At 36.9% G+C, this 17757-nt stretch overlaps 1 protein-coding gene across 12 annotated transcripts in view; it reads left to right on the top strand.

The window, feature by feature from the left end:
- Positions 1-1206: 1206 nt before the first annotated feature.
- LOC126285428 (serine/arginine repetitive matrix protein 1-like) overlaps positions 1207-17757 on the top strand; it is a 160318-nt gene continuing 143767 nt past the window's right edge. For 5 of the 12 annotated variants that reach the window (XM_049984802.1, XM_049984801.1, XM_049984797.1 and 2 more), the window contains exons 1-2: positions 1208-1313; positions 8725-8814. In XM_049984802.1, coding sequence (XP_049840759.1) covers positions 1290-1313; positions 8725-8814 — 114 coding nt within the window. In that variant the 5' untranslated portion in view covers positions 1208-1289. Of the gene's footprint in view, positions 1676-8724; positions 8815-17757 lie in introns of all 12 variants that reach the window. The other 7 variants (XM_049984809.1, XM_049984803.1, XM_049984798.1 and 4 more) reach the window with 4 other exon arrangements.

Raw genomic sequence — 17757 nt, 5'->3', positions numbered from 1 at the left:
TAACTGCTAAGGTCATCAGTCCCTAAGCTTACACACTACTTAACCTAAATTATCCTAAGGACAAACACTCACACCCATGACTGAGGGAGGACTCCGCTGGGACTAGCCTTACAGTCCAAGACTGTAGCGCCACAAGACCACTCGGCTAATCCCGCTCGGCAAACAACAAATCGTCCCAGAACACAGCACAGAGCTACATCGCATCCACGTCAACACAGATGTTCAAAGTGACCTCCATCGGATTGCAGGTGATAGGGGTAGTAGCAGTTGTCATTCAGGATACACATAATCATACTTTGGCTTACACCATGTTGGTGGGCCACTTGCCTGGAGCTTGTACGAGGGTTCTTCCGTTCGTTCATTTGAAAGGATCCATGATCACACAAACGCCGAAAAGGGGCTTCAAATGTTGTGTGATGTGACTGGTGTCTGTGAAGGTATTTGTTTAGGTATAATCTTGCTGCCTCTCGACCGTTTCCTCCTGCTTGATCGTACACAAGCACCATCTCGGAATATTCCCTACACGAATACCAGACCATTTTGTTACTTACAGTACGTTGCGTCAATTACACAGCCTTAACATGCGGCACGTGATCAGAGGAATCCTCATTAGTCAGCGCCATCTACATCTGCGTTGAGTAGGGAAAACCAACGACCACTAATCCTCCGTTCAACGTCAACAACAGTTTCCAAAATTTGTTGTAGTTCAGTAGTGAAGCTCTCTTACAAACTGACTACGAACTTTCAAAGTGCAATAATGCGAACTGCTGACCTTTCCCATTCCCCTGCAGGACTCTGTGTGATTACTATTATAGCACAATCTCTCAGTGCTGTTAATCTGGAAAGCGATACTAATGGGGTAGAATTATTGTCTACTGAGTACTAGAAGTTTCTGATATCGTTCAAGGTTAGATTACCTAATGATTATTCTAGGAATGTAGCTGTACGTATCGCCTCCAGTAGCCATAGTGAGGACAACATTAGATTAATTACGGTGCACACAGAAACATTTAAACAGTTATTCTTCCCACGTTCCATACATGAATTGAACGGGAAAAAGTGCTCATAACTGGTTCAACGTGAGGTAACGTATGCCATGCTCTTCATAGTGGTTTGCAGAGTGTAGCCATAGATGAAATATTTAGCGTACTTTGAAATTGTGTTTTGTTATCGACAGAGTTTGGTCGATAGTTGGTTCGCGCTGCTACAGCATCTCTTCCCACTTATAGCAACGCCATCTTTAGTAGCATGGTAGTGAATTAAGTTTTGCAAAGTTTAAGCTTCTCAAAATGAGTGATGCAGGCTTTTTTCGGGTAATGTTGATTATTACATACAGTCCCATAACGATAATTAGCTTATCGTGATTATAATAGAAGTGCAAAGAGTCATTTTTTTTTACAAGAAGTAGGGAGTAGGTGCGCAGCTTGTCGATGTGACTTTGACCACCCATCGAGATTTTGAAAAGTAGAAGTCTACTTTTGGAAATTTACGGTAAATGAAAGTGATCGGGAGTGGGGGAGAAGCTATAAAAACATTTCTGAGTGGACTGCGTGCAGCAGCTGTATTGTTTTTAGGATCGCCGTTTAGTACGGAAGTAGCTATTTTTTGAAGGGTACATAACTTCATTTGTAGGAAAGAGAAGAATACATCACAAGGTCTAACCATGATGTATACTGTAAGTTCACAAGCCATATATTTAGAACTACTTAATAATTATCTGTAATATTCTGTAATAGAGAAAACTGAGTGTTGAGGATTGAGTACGTAGGTGGTGCTCGTTAGGGTTATTTTGACTTTTGGTGAATCGGGTATTCAGTTCGTTTCCATCCAGGAACACATCATTATTTTGCCACTAGGATTAATCGTAATTTACCTCGATAGCTTTAAGTTGGTTGTTTTTTCTCAAAACTGCAGTAAAACAAGACATATAATTGTAATATTATCATGAAAGTAGTTTACTGAATCTCTTTTAGGGACAGGCTGCTTTAACCAATTATATCATGCTGCATGAGCTGACATAAGCTACTTAACTCACTTAACCTTGCTTCAATACACTACATTGTGTTGTTAATTTGGTCTTGTCAGCTAACCATAATTTATTTTGACCTACGCTGACAAGGTTACTTTGCGGAGGGAGTTGTTAAATGAGCTGCTCCTACTACCTCTGCCTCTCCCCTCCTTTTTCTTCTATGTGGTTTGATTTGTAAATATTTGAGGTTGCAGACTTAAACATATGCTGCACCTTGTTTTTTATTGTGGTTGTAAGTAGCTTATTTGTGTTTATGTAAACAGATACTTCTTACGGGGTCATATTTATGTTTAACGTTACTTAAAGTTTACAGGGTTTTCATAATGAAAGAATATTATGAATTTCTTTCCAATTGTGTTGTCTTTCAACACAATACTTTGCTTTCTGTGAGAAACGTTTAGTGTTGTTACTAAGTTTATCCCTGTGTTGTCATTTTCAGAACCGTTCTGATAATTGTCTGTTTTGTATACAATTTATTACCATTCAGAGACAGTTACTCATTTGCTTAAGTAACTTGAAGACTGGAATTTGTCCAAAGACACACAGCATGAATGCACCTGTCACATATATTCTGCAAATTGTTTGTTGTGTTGTGTATTGTAACGTGCATTTGCTGGAATGCTTTAAATGCAGCATGCATCTTCAGTGTCTTACAGTCAAGTAATTGTCGATTAGATAGAGATAAGCATGTGACACTTTACATTCTTACAAGTGAAGAATTTACTTCCATATTTTCTGATCTACACATTTTCAGGTCCCAGGATTGGAATGTGACCATTTTGGGAGGGATGTACCTGACAAGAACTGAAAGCCTGCAACTGAAATTATTTAGGTTTTATATGAAAAAGTCCACTTGTAAAATGGCCACAGCGATTGAGGAATAAGTTGTTGCACTCAAACAAAACTAAAAGTTTGGAAAGTTTTGTAGTAAAAGTGTAAATTGTCTTTTTATGAGTGGGATGTTTCCCATTTACCTATTACGAGGGTTGTAGAGCCTCATCAGTGGACTCCAATTTTATAACTATTTAACAATTCACTTTATGTAGACAGTTATAATTTGAAATGATTTCTTGGCACACTGCATGCTTTGCATTTATTGGAATGCATGTCAAAATGCTATTGTCTTATTTCTGTATTAAAATCAGTTGCAGACTGTTTTTAAAATTCTAGTTGTGTAGGTTAGTTGTAACTATATGATGCAAAAAGTGTCATAAAATTGACAGGGTATTATGTTTTCATGTTTCTAGAAATTCTTTTTGCAAAGAATGTTTATTGCAGCTTGATGCTAGAATTTCGTCAGTCCTCTGTGTTGTATCTTTCTTTCTTATAACTAGACGGTTGTCGCCTGCCACTACTGGAAGTTGATTGTTGAAGACATAAGGTCAGTTATATTTGCTGACACCAAGATGGCTAGTATTATGACAAATTTTGTTATATACTACATCCATAATTTTATTTCTACGCAAGAAAGCAGTCGTACATAAAATTTAGACACATCAGAAAGTCCCAGATTAAATATTACTCACCTTTCAGATGAAGTACTGAATTTTGTTGTAGAACTTGTAAATTCCTTTAAGACTTGAAAGAAAATTGTGTTTTCTGATGTGAAGTCTGTGTTTTCTCCAGTGAACTAGCCCTCCACCTGTGTCCAGAGTGGCCCTGTGTACATAATACATGCATGAAAATTGCCCCTTTATTCTTGTCCACCCCTTGCATATAATTATGCTCTCAACAGCGCAATTCTTCTGCTATGTTCTTCTGCTTTTACCTGGAACTTGCTGAGAGTTATTTCTCCTTCCACCAGTAATTAATTTTTCAAAGGTAATGTTGTATGTAAGCATGAAGTACCAAAATACTAGACACATTTCTCTATTATGTAGTGGAACATTTCCAACTTCACCTTGCTGTTTTGGTTGTTTCTACAGGAAAAACTTGTTGAATGTAGAGTGAATGTTGGCAGGATTATCTGACTTTAGAAATGGTTGAAATGCTGACCTCCCAATTTTACTTTGTATGTGAGCAGATGTTGGGAGTGGAAGTTTGCAATTGGCTTGTGGCATGTTGGCTGCTGAGATAAGCCCTGCCTCCCCCTTCCATCGCAACCAGCTTACAAAATATGAAAAAAAGGAAAGTGTCATAGATTAATATGGTGCAGAAGTGACACTAAATATGATGGCTAGTCGTTAGAAGAATAAAGTTCAGCCTCTTCCCTCATTTTTGTAATTAATATTAAGAATCACTACTCTCAGCACACTATTCACAAAAGCTACTTGTTTTTACGCCACAGTACTGTTCTGTAACAAATGTTGGCAGCCACTGTAAATATTCCACAACTGTGCGGAATCAGCCGACTTCTGCTGATCAAAGAGGAGACAGGATAAAGTCTGTGGGCAGTAGTCACCAATCAGAGTTCATATATCTCAATGGCATGTGTTAAATACTGAACCACTGTTGGTGAACTTTAACATCTGGCTACACTGCAAATTGGTGTCATCACATTAATATTTGCATGAGTGGTTCTAATGTGTAACTCAAGTCAGTTTGCCAATTGTTAATTGGTAGATGTATATTCTGTCACATCACATCTAACATAAGCTTAATACATGGTAGAGAAATTTAACAAGGATTTGGGTGCCAGTCCAGCATCACAATTTAACTGTTCCAAAATTGTGTTAATTGCTGTCTTAATATTTCATACTTTCAGTCTGCAGGAAAGGGGTGTTTACAAATACACAGTTGTTGCCTTATATTGTACTGTAAATTTGACAAAATTAGGGAGACAATATTGTGTTAACCTTATTACAACAAATTTTGTTCGTCATGATCAACACATATTTACTTAATCCATACTTTTTACTATATAATTTTATGTATCATTTTAATGTTTGAGTTGGAAGATTTCTTATACAGCCATTCTGAAAATGTGTCCAAAATCTATTTATTTTTTCTAATTGGCAGCGTACCTGCTGAATCTTGCTGTAATAAACTGCCAGAGTTCGTCTGTTGTTACCGTGCAGACATTATTCCTTTAGAAGAACACTGAAATACAGAAATCCAAGGAACATTGTAACACAAACAGTTTGGCTTGTTACAGTTCTTCCCAAATAATTATAACATGAGATGTACATTTGATTTCCATGTAATCACATAGATGACACTAACATACTCCGTAAACTAGAAACTTATTAAAAGTTGAGAGGTGTTTTTAAATTTAATCAGCTGTTGTTTGTGTTGATTTGGCATAATTTTGCATGTGGATGGAGCAAAACTGCACTTCAACTAAATCAAGTAATAGTCTGACCATAGTGGGAACAACTTGTTCAGGATAAAGAGAAATATTTGATACTAGTTGTAACCTTTGACCAACGCTGTAATGTTAATGGCCACAGTAATCTCTTCTTGTGGTGTGTATTTCACAGCTCGGTTGGTGAAGCCAACAAATATGGAAACCAAAACAAGTGGTTGAGACACAGACTGATCTATAGTGTAGCACATTTGAAAAAATCACGACCGTTGACGCATTTTCTCCATGTCCTTTACGACATTTTGTGATGTGTCCTCTTGTCATTGGTCAAATCTGATGATTAGCAGTGAATATTCCTCTTTATCCCTTATTCACATGAGTAGATACTGGCATGTCACACTTTAAAATAGAGCAAAGTTTTACCTCCAAATGCAGGCACAAAAAGACATTTTTAGGAGAGTTAGCAGTTTTGCTAGTTGCATTTTCATTAAAATTATTGACAGCATTTTATGCACACTGATGGAATTTAAACTACAGGAAGATGTAGGTGTTGTATAATGTTGTGGATATTGAGACTCTACCTCAGCAAACAGTAAGCCTGTGGCGAACAGTGTAAGAACTACAGACACTATAACTGTAAAAGTTTGCAGCACACAGTGGTTTTTCATGGAAGTTTCAGTGAAATTCTTCCTGTGTGATTCATTGGTAAAAGGTTGCAGAGTAAGCTTGATAATTCATGCAGGTTGAAAATTAAAACGGAAGCATACATCCAGTGGATCACGAATTCTGATTATCTTTCATACGACCTAGTACATCATTATTATAAACAAAGGTTCCAAGACCTACTAAGCGGGAAAGCGCCGGTAGACAGGCACAATAAAATAACACACAAAATTTCTACTACATCATTAGATATAACAAATGCTACTCTTTCTGAGTGTTTTTGAGAACAGGTTTAATGAACTTGTTTAATTCTATACCAGAGCACCCTCATCCAGTGATGCCATTAGCACAACTGGATAAATCTACCTATGCAGTGTTCCAGTCTAGTAGATGTCTTTCCCTCATCTTTTACCAAACACTTGACTACAATGAATCGTGTTCCTTTCGAAAGGAACTATGGAGATCGTAGGGCCAGGCATAGAGGTATATTGGGACATTTGTGCTTGCTTTGTAATTTATGCTTTAATAGCAAAGTAACAAAAAAAAAGTTATAACAGATAGCTTCTGTATCTTGCTGCTGGAGAGAGAATCGTAGCATGAAGACTGCATAACTCTTCATTCTGTAGTACCGCATCAGTTGACAGCTTTGTTATTCATTCTCAAATTGAAATATGCTTGGTTTGCATAAAAAATTGTCTCTCAGTGGCCATTCTTTCTAAATATTGATGTGGAATTCTGTTGTCATTATTAATAATTAAATGTACGTTTCAGAACGTAGTATTTGTAAAATGTGATTGATGTACGTCTATACTGTGTTTTTCGTGCATGTATGATGGATAACCATTTGATACATGCATGAGTGTATCAGTAAATAAATGTTGAGTTTGTTGTTGTGTTTTGATGTTACCTACTCATGAATGTGTTGTTGTTGTTATACCTTTACAAAGAAACGTGATTTTTTTGTAGTAATATTGTTTCGTGGGAAATAATAAAAAGGAAAATTAGTAGGCTTGAACAGAGTATGGTCAGACTTCTTGCCTGTCAACTTACCTAGGTGTACAGACATGGACAGTTGGTGCTCTGGTGTGAAAATCAACAGGCTCATAAAACTTTGAACCTATTTCTCTAAAACATTCAAGAAGTATATTGTATTGCAGCAGCATGAGTTACATCTAAGTATGTATTATTATCATACTAAAGAACAACAAAATGAGTTTGACATTGAGTTTTTTGTTCATTCATTAGCTTTGAAGTGTGTTTGCTATGTTTGGTTTTTATGAAAATATGAGATTGTGATTGAAACTGTCGAGTTGATTATTCAGCTAATGTGAACAAAACATCATACTTTGAATGAGCACAGTGCATATTAAATGAAAATTATGCCCATATTCAATTACTGGTAAACTAATAGTAAGCAGCAGCTCTTAATTTGAGATACCACTAGACTGTGCTGCATTTGAGACTTTAGTTGTCCTTGTTGGGTAAAATGTCTTTATTGTATACAGCTATAATGATTGGTTGCATAAATTCAGTTATAGTTTGTTGTTGAAGGAACACACAGACCAAAGGGCTGTGTGATGGAAATATGTGAAACTTTAAGTCCCTTATTATGACATTTGAGGCAGGGGGAGGAAAGTGGAAGTCATTGAGAGATTAAAAAAAATCAGTGGAAACATCCAGGATGAAATAATAATTCAATATTACGAAAAGGAGAGAGTACTGCTCACCATATAATAGAGATGTTGAGTCGTAGGCACAATTAAAAGACCGCTAAACAAGTAAGATTTTGGCCAAGAGGCCTTCGTTTGAGTTAGACAACATACGCACACAGCCACTGTAAGGTGGTGGTTATGGAAGCTGCACAGCACAGACACAGGACAGTGGAGAAACATGGAGGAGCCTTTATGGTTGACAAATCAGAGCTTTGTCGGAGTGTAATGTGCTCCTGTATTAAAATGTTTGTCTGGTGTGCATTGCTAGCTTACGTTGCACACACCCCTCCCCCCGCCCTCCCTCTCCCACCAAATTATGAATTACATGCTTAATACTTTATTTACCATTCCCATTTTATGACTTTCATTGCATTTCTCATTCTGTTCCCTGATTTTTAGAAGATACTTGGTCTTACAAACATGAGCTTCGTTAAATATTTTGTTATCTTAGCTTCATCGTTTGCATTATTAGGATGTTATTTCAATAAGTACTTGCATTTAATTGATTTTTTATCAGTTTATCTAAAAAGTTGTTTTACATTTATATTTCTTATTCTCTAACCTATGAGAGAGCATGTGGAACGATGTTTGTGAACAATTTGTCATTGTGAATGATGCTGGGTATGAAATTGTATAATTGTGCTTGAAAAGTGCACAAAAGTTATTTTTTGTTTTAACTCCCCTCGTGTGCTCTTTGGTTAAGCAGAACATAGTTTCATTGGTTACCCAAGAAATTTGTATAAGCAACAAATGATCTAGGTGCTTTACCAATGTGCTTCTCTGCCAAGAATTTCTAATGTTTAGTTTGCAGTGAAGTGGGACTAATTTGTGTAAGCGTTCAAAGCTATTGTCTTTGGTTAAATTTTGTTTCTATCTGTATATTATTTTGGTATAGATTGCATCTGCACTATGCCAGATAGTTTTCATTTATCATGTACCTTCTGCATGTTGCATTTTGTCTGTTAGTTGTACGCAGCTTACCACTTTTTTTCTATGCAGAATGTTGATGCAGTAAGTTGTCATCCTTTACTTTGGTGTCATGGTGTTGTCTGATTGGATTGTTTCTTTGTTTGCAGGGTACGTCCGCGGAGCAGGATAACCGCTTTAGTGATAAAGAGAAGAAACTTCTCAAACAGATGAAGTTTGGCGATAGCTTGAGTCGGAAGGTAAGGGAAATGAAGTGTGTATTTAGTGTACCCAAAAGCCAGTCTTAATACGAATTTCCTAGTTTTCTTGGGACTAGGAACTCAGTTGTAAATATCTGCACTAATTTTAAAAATAACACCTAGCTTGGATCATTCATCATGACACGTTAGAAACAAGATGGAGCCTTAATTATGGAACAAATGATGATGATCTTATGGCAGCTGGAGAGACCCTGGTCTTCAGTGTGGTGCTTTACAAGGCACCAATGTTTGTCAGAGCTTGGTATCAAATGTTTTATGGGAAGTAGATGCTGAAGTAGGAAAATAGGTATCTCGTTTAATCAAATTGTATGTTCAGATTTGCCTTCTGCGCTGGTGCCATCAATAAGCATAGTGCCCATTTTTAATAATAAAATTTCTTTCAGTGAAACGGTCACATGCATTCAGAAATAGCTAAACTGTTTAATTTTTGTCTCCTACATTTATTACATGGAAGCAAGATGAATTGAAACATTCATTTTGCTCAGTTAATGAATGAGTGGTGGGTGTTTGTATCTTCTGTCACTATTGATTATAACTAGGCAGTCCAGCCAGTTTAGTCATTAAAGAATTAGTGTGAACACTTGACAGAAACAAATGTTATTTCAAATTTCCTGAGACTACCATTTCACTTGAAATAAATATGACACAGTGGCAAGATTGGTGTTCCATGACAGTGCTATTGAGATTGTGACTTATTAATTGGGAAGAATACAGCTGCTGCTGTAGAAGATTGGAAATGGGAATGTCTGCTACTTTCTGACAATTCCAACATGTGCAAAGTTGATTTTCAAATTATTCCTGAAGATAAAAGTTGCCATGACTTGGAGCAAGTCAAAACTAGGTAGGATGGTCGAATGACCTCCAGGAGCTTGTCAATTAAGTGCAAATGTTGATGTGAAAATATTTACAGCTAAAATAGTAGACACGCTTTACAGTGATTAGTTTATTAATGGGTAGTGTAATGCCATTTAAACTATAGTGAAGATAATTCGACATTTCATTGATGTAAACTGATGTTTATACATTATTGTCACTTATCAGTTGTAACTAGAGGGCACCCAATTTATGCAGAGTGATTCACGAAGATATGCAAATATTTTAATATTATATTCTACAAGTAAAACTAAATAACAAAGTATATATAAATATAATAGAGGGGAACAGTCCACTTGGGAAAAATATATCTAAAAACAAAGATGATGTGACTTACCAAACAAGTGCTGGCACATGTTTGTGTGTCGATCGACCTGCCAGTGCTTTTGTTTGGTAAGTCACATCATCTTTGTTTTTAGATATAAAGTATATATAAACTTAGATCCGCAAATACTTAGTTATGGAGTTACGGCTAATAAAAGATTTTGCCTGAAATTTAGCAACTTTGCTAATACAAAACCATCACAAAATTGTACGAGTCTAAAGTAAAGCACGATTCCCATTTATTTTGTTGTTTTGGTCTGGTGAATCTAATAAAACATATTCCAGACGTGTCTCTGCAGCAGTTTTCCAGAACATCTGGAGAAGCAAAGAAGTAATTTCATAATTTTTTTAATTTATTAACTACTTCACCCAATTTGTTTTTAAATTCCAGACAATAATGCCAAGTTTTCAACAGAAGTTTTAGAGAATTTAATTTTGGAAAAATAATGTAATAACTTTAACTGAAATAGTATGAATGTGTCGGGTAATCTGCTTGTAATAATAATGTAGCACATGTGAATTCGTGTTAAACCAGAAAAAATGAAGCTCAGTGCTAAGGAAGTTTTGCACATGCAACTTCACAGTACATCCACAATAAATGTTCAAAAATATTTCCACAGAGTTCACTGCATTTAGCTGCACACGTGCGAACAGATTTTGTTGCTCATTTCAGTTTCACAGGATTGTTTTTAATTTCATCTGTTGCATTAGTAAAGCGAGCAAGTAATGCTTCACGTTTATTGACTTCCTCCTCATAAACTGTCTTTCATCCATCCCCATACATAAAAATCCGTTGGTGTTAAATCGGGTGATCTGGGTGGCCACAGATACGTAGCACCACAACCAATCCATTTCTGGGGAAAATGTTCATTTAAATGTGGAGTAACGGGTGTTGGTGAAATGTTTAGGTGTGCTGTCATGTTGAAAATATATTTGTAATTGCATAGTGAGTGGAACATCTCTGAGCAAGTGGGGCATTTCTTCTTGAAGGAATTGTAAGTACGTCTCGCCAGTTAGATGTGCTGGGAAAATGAATGGTCCAATAAAGTGTGTGTGGATTATACTACACCACCCATTTAATCTAAATCACTGCTGGAAATTGCTTTACACTGTTGCATGAGAGTTTGTTTCAGACCCTACTTGCTTGTTATGTAAATTGTTTATACCATCTCAAGTAAACTGTTCCTCATCAGTATATAAAATGTATTTGTATAACTGCCGATTGGTATTTAACCAGTTGCACAACTCCAAGGGAAGGGTAGGATCTCCCAGGTGTAAATAATGCACTTTCTGTTTATGGTAAGGATACAGCATGTTGTACTTCAGTGTGCGCTATACCTTAGGTTGTGAAATGCCTAATCATTGAGAGATACGTTGTGTACTGGCACCAGGGCTAAGTTGAGCAGCATACATAATATCCTCATCATCTTCTTCACATATCAAGTGCTCATACTGATTATGTACGCTAGGTAGAGAACTTGTCTCCCGTAACATTCAAAATACTCCACTATTGGTTTGTGCATTTGGAATCCTCTGAGTTGGATTATGTTCACAATATTTGTTAACTGCTGCGGTAACATTACAATCACATTTGCCATAAATAAACACCATATCGGAATGTTCCACTGTTGTAAATTTGAAAGGCATCTCTATTTCATAAATAATCTACAAACTATAACAGTTATAAGTGAATTCACTTAAATACACTGTTGTTATGTTTTTTCACTGAACAGTACAGAAAACTACTTGTTTCAAGGTTAGGAAATGACTGTAACAACTCGCTAATGGTCGCCAACAATAACATAAATGTTTCTACATTCTTAATCAAAAGTAAACAAATTTACTTGTATGATAATCTTTGCTTCTCTGGATGTTCTGGAAAACTACTGCAGATACACATCTGGGACATGTTTTATTAGATTCACCAGACCAATAACAACGAAATAAGTGGAAATCATGCTGTGCCTTAACCTCGTACAGTTTTGCGATGGTTTCATATTAGCAAAGTTCCTAATATTCATGCAAAATCTATTATTGACCATAATTCTGTAGCTAAATGTTTGTGTATCTATGATATATTAACTGTTTTCTTTAGTTTTACTTGTAGAATAACATATTAAAATATTTGCATATGTTCGTGAATCGCCCTGTATAGTGACAAAGTAGTTTCATTTTGTAATTGAAATTTTTAGAACTGGAAGTTTTTGCTCTAACTAGTTATTTTCCAGCTGTGAAACAAATGCTGTAGTTAAGTTCAATGTTTTGTTATTGAGTGAATTTATTGCTTACACTTTAATCAGATACCAACTAAATTTGATATATGTGGCTAGAGGTCGTTACAAACAAGTATTGTTAGATGGCAGAAACCACTAATTCACTATTTCTCAGATTCACTACTTTTTTTTTTTACTCAAGAACAGAGAGAGTATTGCAATTTTTGCAGTTTCCCCAATTATCTTTTAAACGAGTTTTTCATATCCCTATTTCTGGGATGAAATAATGTGGATTGCTGCATCAAACAAGTCGTGAGGCTGAAGATGACATCAGCAACAACATTTATATATATCCACCAGCTGCGGCATAGTTGTGTATACAAACAGTGATCCAATACTGTCAAATATTTTCTATTCCAGTCTTTGATCACAATATCAATTCTTTTGACTATGACCGGTTTCAGTCCATAATGACCATCCTCAGATCTTTACTACACCATGCCCCAAAGCAGGGCATCCCTACCTGTGGTCCGCGGACCCCGGCTCTTTCTAGGGAGTCCGCGGACACATTTCACCTAATGGTGTAAAATAATGAGTAAAATTATTGAAAAAATGTGAAAATCAAATTTATATTTTTTATTTTATTTTCCCCGTGTGAAAAACAAGTGTACTTTTACGTCAGGTCGTATCCCCAAGCAGCCTTTGCGGTTCCTGTGTGAGAATGTATACACAGTTTAGTGCCGGAGAATGCGACTTCTGTGATCGACTGTTTAGCAACAATACGGAGGTCGTTTGTGTCCCGGCTCATGGTGCTAGGTGTACTGAAACCTTTTACGCATGCGCCGAGCGAGCTTTGTCAACCAGTCACAGCGCTCGCTGGCACATATGTGGCCCCAGGCATCATTAAATGTTAAACTTGCTTTGTCAGTGCACTACCTATTTCATAAGTTGATTTTTGACCAATTTAACATGGATCGGTGGCTGAAGTCAGGATCATTGAAGAAGGGTGCAGTTTCTCCATAGCCTTCACAACAAGGGAAGTTTCCAGTTGAAATGAATGAGGAGGGAGGACGACCAAAGGAAGACTTCGGGTTTCACGAAAAAAAAACGCGCACACACACACACACACACACACACACACACACACACACACACACACACACACACAGACAGACAGAGAGAGAGAGAGAGAGAGAGAGAGAGAGAGACTTACGAAATATCCATGCTCCTTACGCAAAAGTAGCCAAATAGTGGAAGTGAACATATCATAAGCGGCAGCTTGTCAACAGCGAGCAGTTTGGACGTGACGTTGATTGCTCTTGGAGGAAGACAGCTCCATTGTGTGAAATTTCAATTACCAAGTAATTGTAATCAGGTTATAGTGTTTTGAGTAAAGGGAGTAAATGCATTAGTAAGTGTCTGGAGACAGTGGGAATTCAAACTCGATCGTTAATTTCAAGTTGTTTTCATTCATCTCTAAACCAAAGACTATTGATACTTCAGGGGAGGGGGGGGGGGGGGGGGGCTCATTGGGAACATGGCACTTGCATTAAGAAGCTTTCAGTTCCCATGGGTTTTGCTCTGAAATTTAAAGTTACTGTGCTCTTGACTGACTAGAGGTCCACCATGGATTTTTGACTGAAGAAGGGGTACGCCAGCTGATAAGGTTGGGAAGCCCTGCCCTAAAGTGATAAGGCCATAATGGCAACGTCAAAACATATAATCAGCACAGCATCGTCACGTTTTCGTATGTTTTGACATTGCCATTATGGCCTTATCACTTTAGGACATGGTGTAGAAAAGATAAGAGGGTGGTCATTACGGACTGAAACCGGCCATTGACCAAAAAATTGATATTGTGATCAAAGACTGGAATGAAAAAAGGAAAAAAATAAAATAAAATTGATTTAGTTATATATGAGGGCATGCTGAAAAGTAATCCCTCAGAGGTTTTTATTCTGTTCTCAATATTGGTTGAGATGTTAGATGTTCACATATTATTTTGTTGATTTTTACCATTTCAGTAACACACGTTGCGGCCCTCTGCCACTATAGGACTTTGAATTGCAGCATGTAACATGGTCCGTCCATACTCTTCAAACCACTGTGAAGTGTGTGGCACAGGGTATGTCCAATTCAATTCACATCTGGAATGTGGGAAGAATTATTGTTCGAATGCCTGTGTGTGCCCTAGTTGTTCTAATCTTGTTCTCACGAATCCTACGTGAGCAATACATACTGAGTTATATATTCCTAAAGTCATCACTTAAAGCTGGTCTATGAAAATGTGTTAGTAAACTTTCTTGTGATAGGCATAAATTATCTTCAGGAGTCTGCCAGTCCAGTTTCATGAGCATCGCTGTAACAATCTCCCATCGTTCAAACCGACCTGTGATGATTTGGGCTGCCTTTCTCTGTATACTTTCAATATAAAGCTATGTCGCTGCAGTTATGTGCATCATTTGGTTCACTGTCATTGATCATCCTCCATAAAGTCCCGACTTGGCCCCATCCAATTTTCATCTGTTTCCAAAACTTAAAGTATGCCTTGGAGATTTTCATTTTGATGGCGATGAAGCAGTGCAAGCAGAGGTGACGTTATATCTATCAACAAATTTGAATGATTCAACAGTGATGGTATCAACAAACTGTGCTCTCATTAGGAGAAATGTGTTCATCTTCAGGGTGACTATGGTGAGAAGTAAATACGTAGACATGAATAAAGATATAGAAAGTTGATAACTTTATTTAAAAGCTTTGAGAGGTTTCACAAAAGAATTTCAGATTACTACTTTTCAGCAAGCTCACATACATTGTAAACAGTAACGGTCCTACAACTCACCCATGGAGTCCACACGAAGCTGTTTCTAAATAGCTTCTTCTAAGGGCTACATTGAAAGACCGATTGTATAAACATCTTTGATTGGAAGTCAGTTTTGACCTTAGTCCAGAAATTGAACTCAATTCAGGAAACTGCTGTATTGCATAACACTAAACTTGGATCCAGTGAAGGAGATGGCACTGATTAAGTTACCAAGAAACTTGCTTGGTAACATCCCTAAAATAGACTGTCAACAGAGTTATTCTGCTTCGATAACAAATATTATTGATACATCACAGGTACATAGCATTTATTATTAATGGTATCATCTTATAAAGCATGCAGGAAAGTAAACAGAAAAAGAGCAGTCTTCAAACTGCATCCCAGCCAAAAAAGATTTGTTGGTGGAAATTGTGTTGGGGCAGTTAAAAAAAAAGTTACTACGGCCAACAAAAAAGAGGCTTGGAAATTAGTTGTTCTTGATCTCAGTTTGCAGAACAACGGGAACAAATCATGATTTGAAATGTTTGAAAATGTATTGTGACAAAGGACCAAGATAGCTTTCACACGTGACTGTGTGTACATTCAGAACACCTTCAAGTATTACATTTCATCTCTATGTAATTACATGTGCTGAAACCAGCACCAAAACTTCTTGCAGTTGAAATTCATAAAACTGGAAGTGGTAATATAGTCAGACCTGCTGTTACAAAATCTGGGCAGAACCTAATTGCAGTTCTGAAAACACAGTTAATTCTTATTTCCAACCTCTATGATAACAGTGCAGATTATCATCCAAAGTTGTGTGGTTGTTTTGAACACGTTATAATACAATGGTGTAAATTTTTTGAAAAAAATTTGCTATGTGAAAGGTAGTTAAAATATTATTCATTACATTTCTGTTGATTTCATGTTCTGATGCAGATAAAAATAACACTGAACGTTGCTCTTCATTCATGTCAGTAAATGAGTAGGTAATCATAATGTCAAATGAATATATTGTTCTCCTTGAAGGTGAAGAAAAGTGTGTTCACATTGTGTTGTTAAGACAATATTGTAATTTAACAGTGACAGCAGTACGTCCCGTATTTTGAATTAAAAATAACTTCTAATTACAATCAGATGTGCAACACACAAACCAGGAGTCTGGTACTGAATCTACGGGGTTAGAATCATTTCCCAAAAACAAAAGAATAGAAATCCTTTTCGACGTGAAAATCAATTTTACGAAAGAAGCCTGGAGTGCACATAAAAAAAGTTTCACTTGGGGAACATGAAATAAGAATGGCAACACTGAAGGTACAATGAGAAATCAAAGCACTGAACCTGAGAGAATGCAAGAGAAAATCGGGCATTCAAACTGGCCTGTTGTAAATTTATTCCAATTTTGTAATATATTTCTATTAGTAAACATTGTCAGTAAATTTTACTCTCATTGCATTGTCTTTCCTGTTAGCTTCATTTTGTATTGTTACTGCAATTTATTTGCAGACTGTTCTCCTAATAGTGTCATCTGTTTCAGGCATATCATACAATGCACTGACCACCATATTCCAACGTACTTGGAAGGAAAAACAGCATTGGTCGAATTTTTTTGTTTTATTATCCGCAAAATCGATTTTCGGTCACTTAGTGACCATCCTCAGTGCTGTAATATACAATTTAAATCACATAATGTGATCGCTCTAAGCTTGTTGACACCAGTGCCTACCAATTTAAATTGTATATTACAGCACTGAGGATGGTCACTAAGTGACCGAAAATCGATTTTGCAGATAATAAAATAAAAAAATACGACCACTGCTGTTTCTCCTTCCAAGTACATCCATTATCTGGTCGTAGTGCACAGAACACTCCATGAAGTCGCCAATCAATATTCCAATGTGCTAGTGAAATACTGCAGCTGTAATAAATGCTTCACGATTTAGTTTCATTGCTGAATCATAAACTTAAAACAACTCAATATTTTGCAAAAGCATTGCCAAAGGTTGAAAAAAGTGGAAAAATAGTTTTCCACAGCTGATGTGGAATTGACTCTGAGATTAACCGGACTGCACTTCAGTACATTTCACTGAGCTACCGCCTGATAGTTACAAACTGACTTACGTACACTGAGGTAACAAGAGCATGGGATAGCGATAGACACCTATAACGGTGGCACTAGTATTGCTTATGCATGGTATAAAAGGACAGTGCATTGGTGGAATAGTCATTTTTACTCAAGTGGTTAATGTGAAAAAGTTTCTGACTTGATTAGGGCCACATGACAGGAATTAAGACTCTGAAGATAGAATAGTAGTTGGAGTTAGACATTTGGGACATCTCATTTTTGAAATCGCTCAATAATTAAATGTTCCAAGATGTCAGGAATACCAAATTTAAAGCATTACCTCTCACCAAGGACAATGCGGCATCCAATGGCCTTTACTTAACGACAGAGAGCAGTGGTGTTTCCGTAGAGTTGTCATTGCTAACAGATGAGCAACACTGCATAAAATAACCACAGAAGTCAATGTGAGACATACACGAATGTTTCAGTTGGGACAGCGTGTTGAAATTTTACGGTAATAGGCTGTGGCAGCAGGTGACTGACAAGAGTGTCTTTGCTAACAGCGTAACACCGCCTATGGTACCTCATCTGGGCTTGTGACCATATCGCTTGGACCCTTGGCAACTGGAAAACCGTATCCT

This window comes from Schistocerca gregaria, chromosome 8 (genome assembly GCF_023897955.1).
Source record: "Schistocerca gregaria isolate iqSchGreg1 chromosome 8, iqSchGreg1.2, whole genome shotgun sequence".
In the NCBI taxonomy this organism is placed as follows: domain Eukaryota; kingdom Metazoa; phylum Arthropoda; class Insecta; order Orthoptera; family Acrididae; genus Schistocerca; species Schistocerca gregaria.
The sequence above is the reverse complement of the archived record's forward strand: the minus strand, read 5'-3'. Positions and strand labels throughout refer to the sequence as shown.